An 18,146-nucleotide genomic window follows, 5' to 3' on the forward strand; every position below is an offset into this window, starting at 1 on the left:
TATGCGAAGCGTCGCGCCTAACTCGCGACATCGAGTTTGCCGAGCTCGTTCCCACGGCGCGCAGTTTGCACGCCGCATATAAACGCCAAATGTTAAATTCATTTTACTTACGACCCGGCCTCGACACTTCGCCACGTCCGTGACAGTTTTCGGCCCTTCGGGACTCTCGCGCAAAGAACTACCTCGCTGTCAAGCGCACGAAGCGCTCCTGTCGCCTGAAATCAAACGCACGGACTTAATGAGAATAAGAGTCAATGTCATTCGGTATTGCATTCTGCTTGTTGAAAGTTTGTTCGGTAAATTATATAAAATCGGAAACAATATATAAAGTCAGAGCATTTCAAATTATAATATGTGCAATATCTTTCGGAAATATTGATTCCATTGTTTAATTAATTCAATTGTTAAATTAATTAATTAACGTTTCTATTTTAATGGCAGCTTAATGGCAGTTTAATGACGTAATAGTAAGAAAATTATACGCATTAAGAATAATGTTCTTTTATGAGTGCGTTAAATTTTACATTTCATGGGGGAAGATATTTTCATGGGGGACGCAAATTTAACACGGACTGCCTGGTGTTTCTATTACGACGGTTTTTACGATGTCGAGCGAGGAAGAACCGGTACTTCATGATTTTAACGATTTATCGCGAATCATATAACGATCAACAATACTATCCCATAAAGCAAAACTGAAAATGACAAATTGTGATTTTCCGTTTGACATTGATACACCGTAAAACGTTGCGCCGCGTCGTAAAGCTAGCCGCTAACGGGCACTTATTGCGAAAACAGACAACAGAATGCGCCAAAAATGAATAACAAGTGTCAGGTACAAAATTTTAATCGAATCGCCACAAACATCCATTGTTAGTGTCGTTATTATTGTCGTTATTGTCAAAAAATATTTTTTTTATCCAAATGGATTGGTCAAATTGGAACTAAATCAATCATAACATTTATTACACACTCATACATTTATCCATTTATTTGAACATTTTTATTTATACAGCCAAATATATCCTCGGAAAATATTGAAATTCAAAGTTACTAAATTCAATAAGTAGCTTTTATTATTTTACGTTTGTACTATATTTTTTTAAATTTTTTTTATGATGATTTCTCGACTCATCGACGTTATTGATTTTAATAATACTAAAATCGTTAATCGCGTACAACGGTCGTCGCATACTTTGTCACGATAAATAAGGTGTGTTTGCTTTAATATTCTTATAAACTGCGCGTCAAACTACTTCCTCACTGTCACTAACGATAAATTTATAAACGCTCTATCATTCTTCTCTTTGTTCACTTCGCTTTAATACGGCTAACGTCGATAAGACTAAAAAACTGGCATTGCTTTCAGGCCGGGCTATCTCTCGGGTAATAAATAATCTCTATACTTCCGTAACGCGGTTGTGGTCTCATCGATTTCCAGTCCGAAAGCAATAAATTTCGTCATTATTTGTCTAAGCGCGTGTAAAGTTCCTCGTGTCATTTCACGTAACACTCATTTGTCCAGTTTAATCATGGCACAGACGAAATTTGCCTCCATATATATTTCTGACATTTCAACGTTCACCGTTTATTCATAGCCAATCATCCGCTTTTAATTCATATTTCATTTGCTTGACAGAATGAAATGTGTTAAATGCGTCTTAACTTATTATAACAATTTAAATATCTAATAAATCAATTTTTTATTTATAAATTCTATTATAAATTTATAAATTTGATTTTGCACGACTTTTATTCTTAATAAATAACATCTTTTGGCATGTGACATTAATTGATTTTTTTCTATATTTTCCGTGGATTCTTTATTGAATCGATCGAATTTAACACGATTTGCACAATCGGAGTAATGAGTATCAAATTTCCAAGAATTCTGCGTTTCAATAATAAATAATCCATTCACTTTTATACGGTAGTTCTTTTTTTGGTTGTCGTCATCTCGCGTATAAATCGATCGCGGAATGCTCGCGCGTCGGTTCGTCGAACTTCATCATTGGTCATAAGGGCAAGCTCGATAATAATGGAATTTTAATGAGGGATCAATGTCTTTCGAATCATCGTTGATCGTACCGGCCGAACTGGAGTATTATTAGCGGCCCTCATAAAACGTTCACGAGACGGGAACGATTTTCCGACCGATGGTCGCCTTTAATAACGAGGACGTCGTCGTTCGCTCGCGAGATAACGACGCGCAGATGTCCGATGCCGAATCGATCACTCGACTCTGAAGTATTATTATGCAGGCTTTTAAATCTTTGAAGCTGTTTTGGACAAAAGCGTATTTTTCGTGAGACGACGCCGCCGTTTTGCATCCGACGCTTTTTATCCACCATTAAAATCGCTCGCAAGCTAACGTCTAGCTTCTTTCCTTTTTTAGAATACATCTGCGATTAAGTTCGCATTTTCTCACGCTCGTTTTAACTTTACGGTGGCTTTACCGCGCTCTATAATAGTATCGTTGATAGTATTATCCTGTTTACACTTTCGTATACACGTCGCTCATTATTTCGCTGTTTACGATAGACTTATTATTTCATTAAATAAAGTTTAGATATTTTCTCACTTTAACTTTATTAAACATTGTGTGTGATTAAACTCGCGAAAGCGCAGAGGAATCACGTTGTCAATTCCAAGCTCGCGTAAAAATTTATTTGCTCCGATAAACAAATTTATTTATTCAACCCGCACAGAAGCGCAGTTAATGGACGGGCGTGGTACTCTGAGCCGCAGAGATGGAAACATTTTATGAGACAGACATAAACATTTACCGTTCCCGATGGAAACTCATTCGCACGCGCGAATTATTCACGACAATAAAATTTTGATTTTTCGCGCGACGCCTGTCCGCGTTTCGCAACTAGGCCGCGCGCGGTGTTAAACTGATTCGTCATCGACGCGCCAATTTGTACCATTCTTTGTCGCCATTTATTGTAACCGCCCGCTGAATCAATTGAATCGGGACTTCTTCGGAGTGCTGGGATGACTTATTAATGAATAGAATCGAAACAATCGAGATTTTTGTATCCACATCACGAGCGCAATCTGGGCACACTAATTGGCTATAGCTATGTTGACTTTGATATAATGGTGTCGGCATATATATATATTATATATACCTTCCTACGTAGAGGAGGGCGCTATGATGGGCTGATGTCGCTTGCCGGTGTTACTTTGCTTCCACGGGCTTCTTCTTCGAGTATCGAGCGAAAGCTTTCGCTATATATATAATACATATATATATATATACATACATACATACATACATATATAACGATAACGAGTGCGGAAGTAAAACGAGAGGGAGAGAAAAGGGAAAGAACGGACAAAGAAAGTAGCGGAAAGGGCAACGTGATGATTACAAGTTTGATATATACAAATTTACCTCCCCACCCCGTGTCCCCTCGCGTGGAAAAGGGTATTGTAGATGAAAATAGAAGTGTAGGACGACCGCGGATACACAACCAAACCCAAAAACTATACTTATACATGCCTCACACACATATACATCGACCAGTCAAAGCAGGGACCACGTGATTATGTCTGAGCTGGGAATTGCGATTTTGCATGGAGCACCTGTCCACGTCGTTCTACTATCGACTCCGCACCGATTATCCCTCGCCGATTCTCCTCTCTCGAAGAGTCGTCCTTCATTCCGGCTCTTCCCGGAACCTCCTCGAGTGCTTCCGCCCCTTCTCTCAGCTCAACCCCCGTTCTCTCTCTTCTTTTATCCCCATGATGATTACAATCGCGTGCTTGTGTATACGCTTTATATCTACTCAATCTTTCTCACTCTCTCTATCTTTCTATTTCCTACTTTTTACCGCTTCGACAGTTTTTTCGTGCATGCAACGGCGAGATTTTTGCTGCGCATGATGTGTATAACTTATCACGACGGTAATTCGTAGCTAGAGGAAGGTGAGCCTGTTGTGCACTTCGCGTTTTACATATTTCGCCGTTTCGGGATTAGTTCGATACCGAAGCCGGATCTAGTATTCGAGTGTTCCAGTAGTTTGTTCACGAGCGTTATATATTGAGGAATGTTGCGAGTATATCGAGAGACGATAGTACTCTTTTTTTTTTCCAAGCGTTTAATCTAGATTTTTCAAGTATTATAATATTGAACGAAGATATTTTATTTGCCATTTGCAAGTATTACGTATATCGAGATATCTATTTAAATTCTTACACGCTGATTTTTCACGTAGACGTATCGCTTCTTATGTCTTTTTTACTACTTTTTTTATCACTAACAATAAGATAAATCAATGTCTGATCATGTATCGACTTGTATCACTTACTCGACAGAGTCCAATATCAGTCAATCAAATTATCGGCATCCGATTTGATATATATAGCGGAGTAATGAGTGAAATCTGCCATCGCCGACAGATATCTCGACATAACGCAAATGCTTTGTATGTAAGAATTCGGCAATTGATATAACGCTTAATCAGTAATTAACGACACGACAGACTGCCCGACCAGAGTATTACGCGATATTGCCGAAGAAATGACGTTAATTACCGATGACTGGCGCGAAAGCTGTTCGGTTGCGATCAAAGAATCACGTTGATCGGGAAAACGATCGCGTCAAAGCGGGAGAAATTAATGTCGCTCTTAACCGCGTCGATGGCGGGGATTACGAAAGTGCTTACGCGTAATCCGCGACTACGCACCGTGAGCCTACCCACTTTACGTAATCGCGCCAGCAGCGACAGAGGCAACAGCAGCCAAGGATCACTTTCCTCTCGAGTCGATTTATCCGCGAGGTGAGAGAGACAGAGACTCGTCTCGCTCGCGTGCACTCGGCGGAATAACCGACGACGACGCTCCCCGTTCCATGCAATTTTCCGGTCGCTTCGTCATCGCTGGCGCTTCCGGCCATTTCGTTTATGAACAATTTGCGAGGACTCCTCCTGGCTCTCCCCCGCCTCTCTCTCTCTTTCTTTCTTTCTCTCTCTCTTTATGACCCACCTTCTCCTCATTCACCCTTTTTACTTCTCTTTATTTCTCATCCATTCCGAGCGATTCCTCCTCGGCGGCCTGTCGTCGCAAACACGCGCGCCATGGTTACCGCCTGAGGATCAAGTCATTTGCAACCCGTCGATCCGTACTGATTCACCCCACTGAGTCCAGACTTCCAGCCTTCCGTGGTGGAGTCGATAGCTGAGTGATGTCTCCATGTCAACGACAGGCGAGTCCTCATTCTTGAGATTCTCCGTTCTGGTTCGCGCGCGAGCCTCGATCCGACACCCACGAAAGCTAATTCTCAATCGATCCTCGTGCCAACTATCCTGAAGCGCTTCGATCTGTTGACCTTTTCATTTTTTTCCTTAACCAGCAATTCACGGAGATATATACATGTATTGCTTCTCTTCTTACTCTGTCTAACAACATTCGACAAAATATATATATAGAATGCGGTTTAATCATTGATTTTCTCGATAGTTTTCGAGCTTTCACTGTTCGCGCAAACTGTGACGAGTGCTGCCAGCAGCAAAATTTCTGGTGAAAAAAATTGCGAACCTAGATTTTAACGTCGGATTCATCGACAACATTGACAAAGATATAACTTACGAGTAAACAACACAGTCTTGCGAGAATATTTTCTCACAATTCACAAGTGTCGTGAAACGCCGTTGATAGACGAGTCGTAAATTCGTAACGGTATAACAGATAAAGTAGGGATCGCGAGCTATCGTTAAACCGTCGTCGTCGTTAATCGCAAACTGTTAATCATAAACCGAGTTTATCCTTACTGTGTTTCGCGGCAGATGGGTCGCCCGTAATGCAAATCAATGGACCGCTGACTGTACAGATCAAGATATGCCGCGTACACGCGATCGCAATACAAAATACATGCACACATAAACACACGTATACGATGTATTCACACGTATACAGGAGGAAAGGGATGAACACAGTGGGATTAATTCGAATCGAAGTTCACACCTGCGATCGTATCCGATATGCCGGTAGCCGAACCAAACTTTAACCGCCCGATAGATTATCAACGTGGATTACAATCTGCTGGTAATACTTTTCACTCTCGAAACGCGGGTTCTTAGCGTCAAAAACCGCAAGTCCGACAGACATAATCCAAGTTCGGCTTATACGACGCTCGCGTTTAATACCGAAACCTCCCGCGGGAGAGAATTGATTATTACCGCGCCGGGCCGAAGTGCGGAGTTTTATCTATATTTTTCCGAGAGTCGCGGAAAAGTGTCGCCCGAGGAAAGTTTAATCCGAAAGTTTCGGTGTCAGGAGTATCATTATCCCACATCTTCATTTTACCTCAACCAGTTTTATATGCGCGCGGCGATATATACTATAAAAAGAAAGACATTAAAAAATTTTAATAAAACAAAAAGAATCGACAACTCGCGTATCTCCGCACAGAAGGGTCACAGATCGAATCGTATTGTACGACGAAAATATACAAAAAGAAAATGTAACAAAAATACCAAAGAATGAGTACTCGCTCAGCTAAGCTTAGGCTAAGTTCGCGTTCGCTTCACGCAGTGTTTCCTCATTAAAACACTCTTGTCGTTATCGTTATCTTAAGACCCCGAGGTGATCCTTCGAAACTATCGATCTCCTCGAAGCGGCAAGTTAATTATCTCTATTTTCTTGATCCATCGCTTTCAGAATTTTGCAAGTGGAAACGCCTTAAAGATCTAACTGTCTACAGATATTAATGATATTCATCGATATTTGTATAATTCACGAAATACGCTAATTGCCTGCTAATTATTTTGCCGGGTTGCATTGAGCTAACACGAAAGAGCCCCGAACTGAATATACAAATATGTATAGTGGCGTATCATTTTCATGATGTACATTATGTATCGGAAGGACGACGGTAGATGCAGCGATAATTTTGCATTAATTCGAATCGCGCGTAAATAATATGCAGATTGATGTAATGAATGTATATTCGTTAATTATGTGAAGATCGATAAATTAAACTTGCGATTACACTTGTAAAACCTACATCTAATGCTGAGACAGCGGTAAAAATGATTAAAAGCGTAATTTTCGTTAATGGATTTTGAATCTATATATTTCGCGGAAAAGAGCCGGAAGGAAAGGCGCGCTGCTCGTGACGTTTAATTACTAAATCCCGGATTTACACGCGGCTGGCAAATTACGGACTCGCGCGTGTCTAATCTTCGCTAAGCGCGTAACATGTCACTAAATATTCGCACGTATGCTGATCGCCGGCTTGTGGTTTACGCTATACATATGTACAGCGGGTGTACCACATTTCTTGTTGCCAAGCGACACGGAGCGCACGCTTCCCGTGCCACTCGCGAATGATAGACTGCGAACAAGCTCGCGGAGGGGGAGATTTTCACTCGCTACCATTCTCTTTCGCGTTATCTTTATTCGTTCTACGTGAAATGCGCAGAACAAACGATCCTGCCACGCCAGTTTAGCTGTTCGCCGTCACCCCGACTGGTTCCTGAATACTCAAAGAGCAAAGAAAAGCGTCAGGCGCAATCTTGTTCAAAGACAGGACGGAGGGGGCAGAATGGAAAGTGCAAATGCACGATTGCAAAGTGTTCGTCGCAGTAAGGAAAATGGGCGCGAAATTCTACGTAAAGTAAAAGACTCCGAGTATTTTCGTCTCTATACGCGTACCTGGGAAGTTCTTAATTGGGCGGCGCTCCGACAAAAGAATCGCAGAAGTTCGTCGAGTGTTCTTGCATGTTAATGACGATCTTTCTTGTTCGCGTGTAATTGAATGTACTACGCCAGCGAGAATTTGGACTAAGTCAAACGAGACTGTGCCGAAGTAGAATGAAAAGCGCGTTAATCGGAATCGTGAACGAAAACTGAAAATTCCATTTTGTGAAATCATCCGACGCGGCGGACGCGATTTTTTAAATTTCTAATCGAGTCGTGACGCGCACTAGTTTTGGGGTCGACAATAAAATTTTTCTCTGTCGGGGCGAGGCTAGACATCGGAAAATAAACGATGTGCTCGATACCTGCCTTTCACCTGTTGCACGTGTGTTCCTGCCGCGCCGCGGTGTGCAACGACGCGTCGAGACACTTCTCTCTCTGAAGCAGCTGCTCGATTCCTTCTTCACCCTCCGTGAGCCTCCTGCTTGCCGTCTCTTTCGTTCCCGTCGCGCATCCTTACAGCCGCCGATCCGTCAGTACCGCCGCCTCGAACGGCCGCCCACGACTCCCGCGAAATTCCCGCTGTCGGAATTTATTCCTCGTCGCGGCAAGACGAACGGCCGCTATCGGGCCCGTCCGACTGCAGCGAAATACGTTTCTCGATCGCCCCGAATTGAAATCCCGGGGTTAGTAAATCAACGAGGTACGAGCTGCGGACATTTATTTTGAGCAGCTGGTATTGATCGGCGGCGCGAACAGTTTCGATTTGTCTGTCCATCATTGACAGCGAGTGACATCAAAGATCGATTGTATGTACTTTCGGTTTGTATTTGAACGGCAGCGTTACGCGATGCAGATTTGTTTTTCTAACACGAAATATACCGCGTCAATATCAATGTGTATCTTTCATAGGCACGATTTTGAATAACTAAAAACATTGTTATCCCTTGAAAAAAAAATGACAATAATAAAAGTCACAACTTCGTCTTAAATTAATTTTCACATATTAAAATGAATTTTTTAAATACTTACATCATTAAGCTCGAAAAAAGATATCAAAATAGAAAAATAAAATTACAATTAAACTTCCACTTGCAAAAGGAGAAATACAGTTCACATAATAGGACAACGATAACGACATAAAGTCAAAATAGCAGTACTAGGCCGCCGAAAGCTTACCCTAAAGGAGGCGAATGATTATTCGCAATTTGTATGCGCGAAGCGGACGCGTTTGTTCGGATGCGCTCTTACTTGCGTGCCCCTCGGCGCACTTGATCACGAGTTACCGATTGTAATTAAATCTGGATACACAAAACGTGCGGTGCGTGCGAGCTGGGGCACTCATGTAAGACCACGTGCCGAAACGAGAAAAAAAAAATAAAAGAGAGAAAGAGATGTGCCGACCTCTCTCGATGAATACATTAAGCTGCGTTCCTTTTTATTAGCCCTTAAGTGTTACTCGACGAGAAGTTGGACATCCCATCGCTCGAGGAAATCGCCCGCACGCGGCTCGTCCGCGCTATCTCGGAACACCCATTTGTCCCGTTTTATTGCGATTAACATACGATCGTAAAATCACGAGGTCGCGCGCTCGTGATCTGTAAAACGATTGCTACGCGAGCGCAGGACCGAACGACAAGATGTGCCCTCGCGATCGGCGGGGACCCGTTTGAGGACTGAGACAACAAGACGAGCACGGGCGGTCGATTTCCTCCCTTCACATTTTACGTGTCGGACGAGAATCGTAGATCGTAAAGAATCGTAAACCTCTAACTCCCCCCCCCTCACCTATAATAATACATCGTTACGTCGGACGGCACAATTTGCCGCCGTCCCTCTTTCGCGGTGCAGCGTGCGGCGGCGGTGGTGGTCTTTTTCCTTTTAATTTCACCTCGACTTTGCGATTTCGCGTAAAAAAGTGCTCCAGTCGACTGAACCTACAATGTTGTAACTTTATAACGAGTCGCGTACTATTTTATACGGACGAAATATTTCGCGGATATCACTTAGCGTCGCTCACGAAGAGCTCGCAGATTGAAATAACATACCGGCGTAGAATACAGGTGAACATTATAAAATTTTACTTTTACAATTTACGTCAGAAAATATCGTTTCATTTTTTTTTTTGTCATTGGATTTTTCGTAGCGGAAATTTTTTTTATCGTGAATTAAAGGAAACGTTTCGTTGCACATATTTCAGAAATGCTATATCGGTCACCCGCTTACATGAAGAATCAATGAGCGGCCGTGTATTGGTCTTACCTTGTTCAATATCACGCAGCAGCGACTTTCCCATCCGGCTGTGCAAAGCACAAACTGCATACGCACGTGGGCGTACATATATGCGCTTATTCGCTATTTACAACCGGAACGAGATCGGCCGAGATTCGGTGATCAATACCGAGCTCGTTTACGCGTTCCCGCGCGAGTTCACTTCGGTCTCCTGTGAATTAGAAATGCTGGGAAACACTCGCCAAGTTCCATTCGTTAAACGCGGCTTCATCGAGGAACCGAACTTATCAACTGGAACAATTCAATTGTACGCAGTAAAGATATTTTTCATCGTGAAAAATCGCTTTTAGCTTACTGGTTTTTGTACAGATTTCTAAAGCTGTAACAGCTCGCGCATACATTTCCCACGTTGATAAATCTTTCAGAATTATCAAAAGATTTCCAAAATTTGCGTTTGTAAAGCTCGTTAGGTGCGGCCGGATAGGAATCAATGAAAATGCGGCTATTAAACACGCGGGTACAATCGAAATCCTCGACAACGAGATCGGAAATCCCGTACACGTTCTCGCGCATCGCACGCACGTATTCCGCGACGGAATTTACGAGCGCCGCGATACATCGCGATTTGATGGGATAGGCGCCGAAATGCGTAGCCCATTTTCGATTATCAATTATATGTCATCGCGTCGCCATCGCCGTCGTCGTCGCTGCAGGCTGCACCGCACCGTCGAAATGCAGTTCGAGCGCATTTCCAATTATTCTGCCGCATATAAACGTTGTCTTTCCCCGCTCCCCCGCCCGCCCCCCTAAACTCATCGACTGCTCTTAGCCCATGACATAAATTGTGTGTCTCTCTCTATATATATATATATATATAGATTTTGTGTAAACCAAAGAAAACTATGTCTCGTCTATATGTCGTACACCCGAACTTTGTTCGATCCATTTCGCCCTCCGTCACTCAACGAATCAACATCAACCGTTTCTGATTGATATATCTGTACAGCGTGTGTGTCGCATGTTATGTGTGTATATATATGTACAGAAATTAATGGCCGTTCCGTGTTCGTGCGCGTTCGGCGTAGCTGCATGCCTTCTTGACGACGCGTAGGGTAATATCTAACCGCTCGCACGCAGATTCCCTTTCCTCCGTGTCACGTGTCTATGTACGTGTTCGCCCGGCAGACTAAACCAACAAACAGGGATCGGAGTAATTTTCGGCGAGTTCTCGCCACGGTGCTACATGTGAAAACGGTCTCCGTTTATCTGCCGAGAATTGGCGTTTTCCATATCCGAAGCGTCGAGAATTGAAGCGTCCGAACTTGCTTAAACTACAGTTTGCAGTTCCGATTCTCTGATTACGAAGAGAGTATGTGCGTTTGTTCACGCCTAACGTTACATATGCACACGTGGACACTTGAATATAAATTTGTGCAAACTGTCGTTAATAAAGAGCATAATTAGTCGCGTTCGTTCGCGATGCAGTTTTCATTATCACAGAGTGCAACCGTACTTGGACCGTGACATTCCTTCCTTTGTGTCAAATCTGCTAGCGCATATTCTTTCGCGATCATTCCTCGAAATCACATCTTTAGAAACGCGCGAGCAATTCTCTCGCATTGGAGAATATACGATGTAAAGAGAATTGTGGATTAGAAATGTAATTCGCCGGTCAATGATTGACTGTGATTCTCGTATCTATGAAAAATGTTCATTTAATTATCGTTTATTTTTCAATCGAGAAGCACGAAACGACATCAAATTACATCATTTCTAATTGATTACCGACTAATTGTTTGCATGCGTGCACTGATTCATTTGTAATATGAATTGAAACCACTATAATTTGGGAGCAAGCCTATATTTCAATATTACGCTCGCGCGAAGATAATCTCTATGTTTATTCAAACCAATGGAAACACGATAATCGTCGTAAGGTACATTTGGCCATACTCACAACGCGGAAAATTGAGCTCACCAAATTATACCGATTTCGATTGGATTTACAGGTGGGAATAGCGGTCGGTAGCGAAAAACGGCTCGTTACCGCATCGAATTGCCAAAAGCTGCAAATTATTCCAACAAGCGCGCTCGATTGCTCACGAGAATCGGCAGAGAATTCTGCGGAGGGCTTCTTAACATCATCGGCTTGATTAAACGTGTCGGATATATAAGGGGACGTTATGTATGAAGATTGAATTAAATTAGTTAAAGGGGGCTGCGGCGCCGCACCGGTGCATTTGCATCTCGAGACGTCCATTCCCGATGCATCGCGCTGGCGTAGTAGACCGCGCATAACCGTTCCTGTGAATAAAGACCGTGAACTAAGCTGCGAAGCAAAATATACGTGTCGCGATGAATTATGAGGGGCTAACTTTACGAGCCCGACGTATCCGTCGTAATTTTCGTTGCGAATTTCACGATACAAGCACCTGCTGCTACGGCCAGCGCGATGTGCTCGCCCGATGAAATTATTACGGCGGATAATCGAGAGGAAGGATCAATGGGAACGGGAAGGAAAAAGAGCGACGGTGATAAAGCGAACGAATCGAATTTATTGGCAGAATATACGAAGTGTTGGATACGGAATTTTCTCGAGAGAACGAGGAAATAAACGTCACGTAACCGGTCGAATTCTCTCCTGCAGATTGTGATTGCTACATCGGCAACTCCCATCCAATTTTCTCAATACGAGCGCGACGCAGATTTTCACATGTATCTTGGAAAAGGAGAAGTTTCTTTTCTTCTCCAAGATATACGAAGTGCATCGGCGTCTATTGAATTTTTATCAAATTCGTTTTACCGTCATTGTGCCCGGGAATATTGAAAAGTAACGTCTTTACGAATAATAACCTGCCCTGAGGAATAACATTCGTCTATATCGCGAGAAAGCTCCAAGCGCGGAGAGACGTTTTGCGAGATTTGCATAAACCGCGAACGTTCGAGGTGTTCAATAATTCGTCTGAAATCATCGCGCATAATTTCTGATTAGCACTTTGATCTCCTGCATCGATGATCAATACGCTTTCGCATATATTGGTATGTCGAAACGTCCAAAGTAATCCCCTCTGTCAGGGAAGGCTTTTTCAGAGCCTCGGGTGGCCTGCAAGCAGGAGCCAGCCGAACCGTATCCTATTTGGCTCCAGATCAAAGAGCAACAGATACCCGACGAGAGAGCGATATGAGACTTAAAAGAAACCGGAAGATCTTCGACGAGATATCTCCAGTGCCGGCTTTATTTCCCGTTCGACGAGCGTGTAGATAGCAATGGAGACGAAAGTAACACAAGTCCGAGAGATCCTTTTTAATTACTTTAATATAATTACAGTGCGATATCCGTCGGGAAAATAGCGAATCGTGAAATTTTTCGATCGGTCGTTATAAATCCCAAATTGTGCGGAGCAATCGAGCGCGAAATCTACATGAATCGAGATGTCCTTCGAGCCAATATTTTATCGTCGCACAGAGGATTATACGAATGGAGATGGATGCTATTGATTTTGCCTTTCGCAAATCCCTTAGGCTAATATTTCATTTATCGTACCTTAAACTTGTCAAACAGGAAACTTACGGGGCTCTCGAAAAAACTTCTCGTGTCTTCGGAAATCACTTACCGTGAAATATTGGTCTAAGGCTTTGGAAGTGGCAATCGATCCGCTTTCATTTCTTCGAGTTCTACGTGCGATACAAATGCACGCTGGCTTGTCGAACACTCGCGACAACACGTACGACACGAATCTGAGTTCCGTACAAAGAGCGACCGTGTAATTTCGCATGCATTCAAAACGAAATCATGTAAGTCGCGAACACTCCCCGCCGGCGGAGACTTGTTAACCGCGCGGAAAGCAATTTTCAGCGATGGTAAAGAGCCAGTTTTCCGCCTGTCGGCCGCACGAATGCGTTTTTCCAGGCGTGCTGTTAGCACGACACGCCGTCCCGCGAGGGAGAAACCACCTCGCACCGTCCCGCGGCCGGACGGACTTCCTCTCCGTCTTGCACACCTTATCGCGCAACGTCAGAGTTGCGGAAGCAATCGTCTCGCAGACAGACGCATAGAGTAGATGGTAGAATGTAGACGCGGGCGAAATATTGTAGTAGTTGCATGCGCATGTTCGGCTTCGAGTTACCTAACGGAATGCCCCCGTCGTGTAGATACGTGCCCGTCTTAATCAAACTTTGACCTTGGTAGCTCGATCTGGTACTCAACTCAGAAGAGGGTGGTGACTTATCCGATTTCATCATGAACGGGGAATGGTACCTCATCGGTGAGTTTCAAAGAGCCTCAAGTTTACGACTTGTCAGGCCAATCAGAATCTGCCTCTGTATTGGCACATGTGTGTTTGTATGCGTGAGCAAACGTATCTCTAGAGACCTGAGAATCTCGATACGTATCGATGAGTAGATTCTGCGATACCGATCTGGAAAAAAAAGGAAAAACAGAACGTTGAATCAAGTGGGATCAGAACTGTGAAAATGTCTATGCGCGTTTAAACGAACGAATATGAATTTTTGCGGACTCTTATTGATTATCGCTCGATACTTTGTCGTTTGAGATTGATACGTATTAGCGACGAGTGAAAAACGTCGGGGATATTTTTTTTGTGTACGTCCAAATGTGACACCTTGTCTCTCGCCAGAAGTCGCTTGATTGAGAGAAATTGAATTTTAAATCACAATTTGGCTGGCACGTTGTTTCGTCGGCCGAAACGTGACGAATCGAGACGAAGTGCGTTCTATTTCGGGAAGCAAAAAGAAAATAATCGGCAGATCTGAAAAGGAGGAAAAAATCTGTTTGGCATAATTTAAATTCTCTCTTGCAGTTTCACGTCGAGGCCGTAATCCTCGTCTGTCCTAGGCGCACATGCACAAATGATAATGCACCTACGTTAATCCGTCGCAATTTGCGAATCTGTTTGTACAGCGTGTACACTACGAAAGTACAGAATGAGAATGGAATTACGAATAGAATGCAATAATATATCGCAAAGGGCAGAGCTATTTCGAGCAATTTAACGATTCTATCTTCCGCGAGGAGTAATTATGCGGTTTTAACTTTAACAGCGCGAAGTAGGATTTAATCTTTCGTCCGCGTTTCGTGCTGTGCCACGTACAATAACGTAGGTGTCTATTAATTACACCATCTGGCACGTTCAATAACGCAGGATCGGGAGCAATTTGTTGCTTCCAAGTAGCGAACCTTTACTTACGGACTGTTACTCGCAACGGACTAAAATTTCCATTTCCCGCTTCCTATCCGTCGTTTAGTAAGAGCACGAGTATGTATATCCAAGTTACGAATGTCTTTTCATGCAGCTGTACATTCGCAACTACAACTATCGTCTCTGTATTGCGAGATTACGAGTTTTGAAAATGCCAACAAAAAATGCCAATTATTTGCACAAAACCAAACTTTATTAAAATAATAACTAGCTTTTCTTAATATGATAATAGCGAGAGCTGAACTCCGCGACAACTATATTTCCAAATTATATTCGCTTTTTTAAAGTAATTCTTACAATTACTTAACAGAATAAATAACTTTCCCTTGTTTTTCATATATTTTGACATATAAAAAACTCGTGCAAAAATATGAGAGTCAACATAGTGCCGTATAAAAAAAATTTTTTTTTTATTTGCGTTGCATTCTTTACCCTTTTAATAAACGCTAGCTGTCGCGATGATAAAAAAAAATTGTCAAGAAATGTATTACGAGAAAAAACCTGTCACCCTAATTCGTTTCTCGACAGATTCTGGGACACAAATTTCGCTGGTGATACGAAACAGCGTCATCGGTGTGTGAAGGAATGCTGATGGAAATCGTTAAGAAACCGCGCCCCCCCCCCCCCGGCTTTCTGCCGTGCTTCGCAAATGCTGCATCGCGGCATCTTCGGAGCTTTTCCGTTTCGCGCGAAGTCGCGATCGATGTCACGGGTGAAGAGAAATCGCGTGATTTTATGGGGCCTCGCCGTGTCTTGTGACGGGTACAGCTTTATGACGGTACCCCTTCGCGGTGGCATGACTCTCTTCGTATCGCTGTACTCTCTTCCTTCTTTCTTACCCTTACGTCTCATTTATTGGTTCGTATCCTTTTACGACTACATTCCTCGTGTTCGCGTATCGGAAAGTGCTGTTCTCATGCACAGCGGTTTTCTCGAAGTGGATCCGAGATCCGTCGCGCCAAAGCTGCAAGAGAGATGGAATTTGTGATAGTCTCGATTTTGTCGTCTTGAAAAAAATTCTGAAAATATCCGCACACACATAAGGGAAGAATTCCTCACGAAAGAAGGGCGCATTTCTTCTGGAACGAGACTCTAAAAGAGCAAAAGAGACTCATAAAAAGTTCGCGTAAAAAATGTAAGAATCAACATATGTCGTGCCGTATAAAATGCCGTATAAAAGAGTTTGCATTGATACATTATATATATATTTCTGTTTTTGTGAATTTATCACATCAAACAGACGGCTTTTTCGGTTTAAAACGGAGACGCTGAACAAACAGGCTTGAAGCGAAGCTAATCAATACCAAGCTTCGACTGTTTGAAAAGCTGGCAGAGACAAAGTGTGCTCGATTGCGACACCAAAAAATAAAACACGAGAACACTAGAGCTCGATGTCTTCGACCTATTGCAGAACCGACAAAACAACATATGCGGTGTTTCGTAAACGTAGTGAACATCTGTCGATACATCGACGCGACGCGCTTAATTAAAAATACAGCATTACTTTCTCTAAAACCGCCGTATTTTTTCAGATGCGCTAATTATCTCGAGGCGAATGCCTAAAGTAGAGTCGCGGCGATAGAAATGTAAAGAAAAAGAGCGGACCGGTGGACCGGGCGGACTAGCAACAAGTGAATATCCAATACCGCAACGTTCGATTCGAAAAACCCGATCGAAAGCTATTAAGAAGCTCTTCGTCCTTAAAAGTATCATATGGTCGCGGTCAAGAGTCGCCGAGCAGATTTTCACCATCTTGGTCGGAAACGCGCCAGCAGGTGCCACCATGTTTAAAGCGCGCGAAAAGAGCAAGTTCCGTTTTATCGCGGCTCGCATATGTCGTCGCCATTCGTTCGCTGGTAACTTAAATCGTCGCGACATACCGGGACAAAGTCGCCGTGGTAAAAAGAGAATAAGGAACACTTCGCAACTCGGCGAGATCTCTTCGCTCTTTACGACGAGATGTAATCTCGAGGTAGTTTAAAACAAAACCGCGAGAAGCGGTGGTAGAAAAATTATTACGGCAAGCCCGACGTGACTCACTCACGCGAATCTTTCAGCGCAAGATGCCGCCGAGACTCAACGGCGTTTGTAAGTTTTCTTACGAGTCCACGTAGCTCCGTGGTAAAACAGATGAATGGATGATAGATAGATCCTACTTTATTTCTTGTGGTTTTAGTCCCCGCAGGATACGGTACAGGTATAGTAATAAGAAATAAAGAAGATAAAAAGGCGGTAATAATAAAAATACAGTCCGCGAGACAGAGATAGTGACAGAGATAAGTAGACGGGCGCTTTATTATATTCTTGGCAGGAACACCGTCGCATAAGAACAATAGGGTCGAGATATAATGCAGCGTGCGATGATGAAAGGAGGGTGAATGAGAAAACGAATGAATTGTTCAGAATGTAATCGAGAACGCAATCGAGAGAGACGGGCGATTACACCGTCTTATGTGAAATATCGATATGATTTTTTAGTCCTTTAGAAAAAAGACACATGTCGGCGTGTACATCGGTGCTGGCACTTTTTCCAGGTATGCCGGGGAAGAAGAACACGATAATGTATCAGTGCTGCCCGGAGCCGTACGTCGACGTCACGTTCACGATACAGATACGCAGGAGGACTCTCTACTACTTTTTCAACCTGATCGTGCCCTGCGTGCTGATATCGAGCATGGCCCTACTGGGCTTCACCCTGCCGCCCGATTCCGGCGAGAAGCTCACCCTAGGTAACGTAACTCGTAGCATGCCTGCCTGCACACCAGCCAGACACATCTCTTCCTTTTTTTCGGTTGGTTCGTTGGAATTGTTACTGTTCACACGATATGTAATATATACACGATAGAATCGACTTAGAATAGAGATTTACGAGACGCATAGATTTTTTTAAGACGCGACGAAATCATACACGTAAATCGCCTAATTATTGAAACTTTGATTTTTTACAAAGTTGAGAAGTGAAGTGATTTTTTTTCAGACGGATAGAAGATTTTTATTTTAATTACGAAGTCGAGGAACTTGAAGCTAGTTTTACTGAGGATTTAGATT

The 18,146-nt window shown here is 43.1% G+C and overlaps 2 protein-coding genes across 12 annotated transcripts in view; one reads left to right on the plus strand and one right to left on the minus strand.

Annotated features, from left to right (window-relative positions):
• Positions 1-18,146, plus strand: part of nAChRalpha6 (nicotinic acetylcholine receptor alpha6) — a 226,308-nt gene that overhangs the window by 124,816 nt on the left and 83,346 nt on the right. For all 7 annotated transcript variants that reach the window (XM_012364471.2, XM_067350768.1, XM_067350766.1 and 4 more), the window contains 2 exons: positions 14,069-14,144; positions 17,633-17,827. In XM_012364471.2, coding sequence (XP_012219894.1) covers positions 14,069-14,144; positions 17,633-17,827 — 271 coding nt within the window. The remainder of the gene's footprint in view (positions 1-14,068; positions 14,145-17,632; positions 17,828-18,146) is intronic.
• Positions 11,579-18,146, minus strand: part of LOC105670769 (cAMP-dependent protein kinase catalytic subunit 1) — a 148,774-nt gene continuing 142,206 nt past the window's right edge. For all 5 annotated transcript variants that reach the window (XR_010888854.1, XR_010888853.1, XR_010888855.1 and 2 more), the window contains one exon: positions 11,579-14,297. The gene's annotated coding sequence lies outside the window, so the exon portion shown is untranslated. The remainder of the gene's footprint in view (positions 14,298-18,146) is intronic.

This window comes from Linepithema humile, chromosome 2 (assembly GCF_040581485.1).
Source record: "Linepithema humile isolate Giens D197 chromosome 2, Lhum_UNIL_v1.0, whole genome shotgun sequence".
Classification (NCBI taxonomy): Eukaryota; Metazoa; Arthropoda; class Insecta; order Hymenoptera; family Formicidae; genus Linepithema; species Linepithema humile.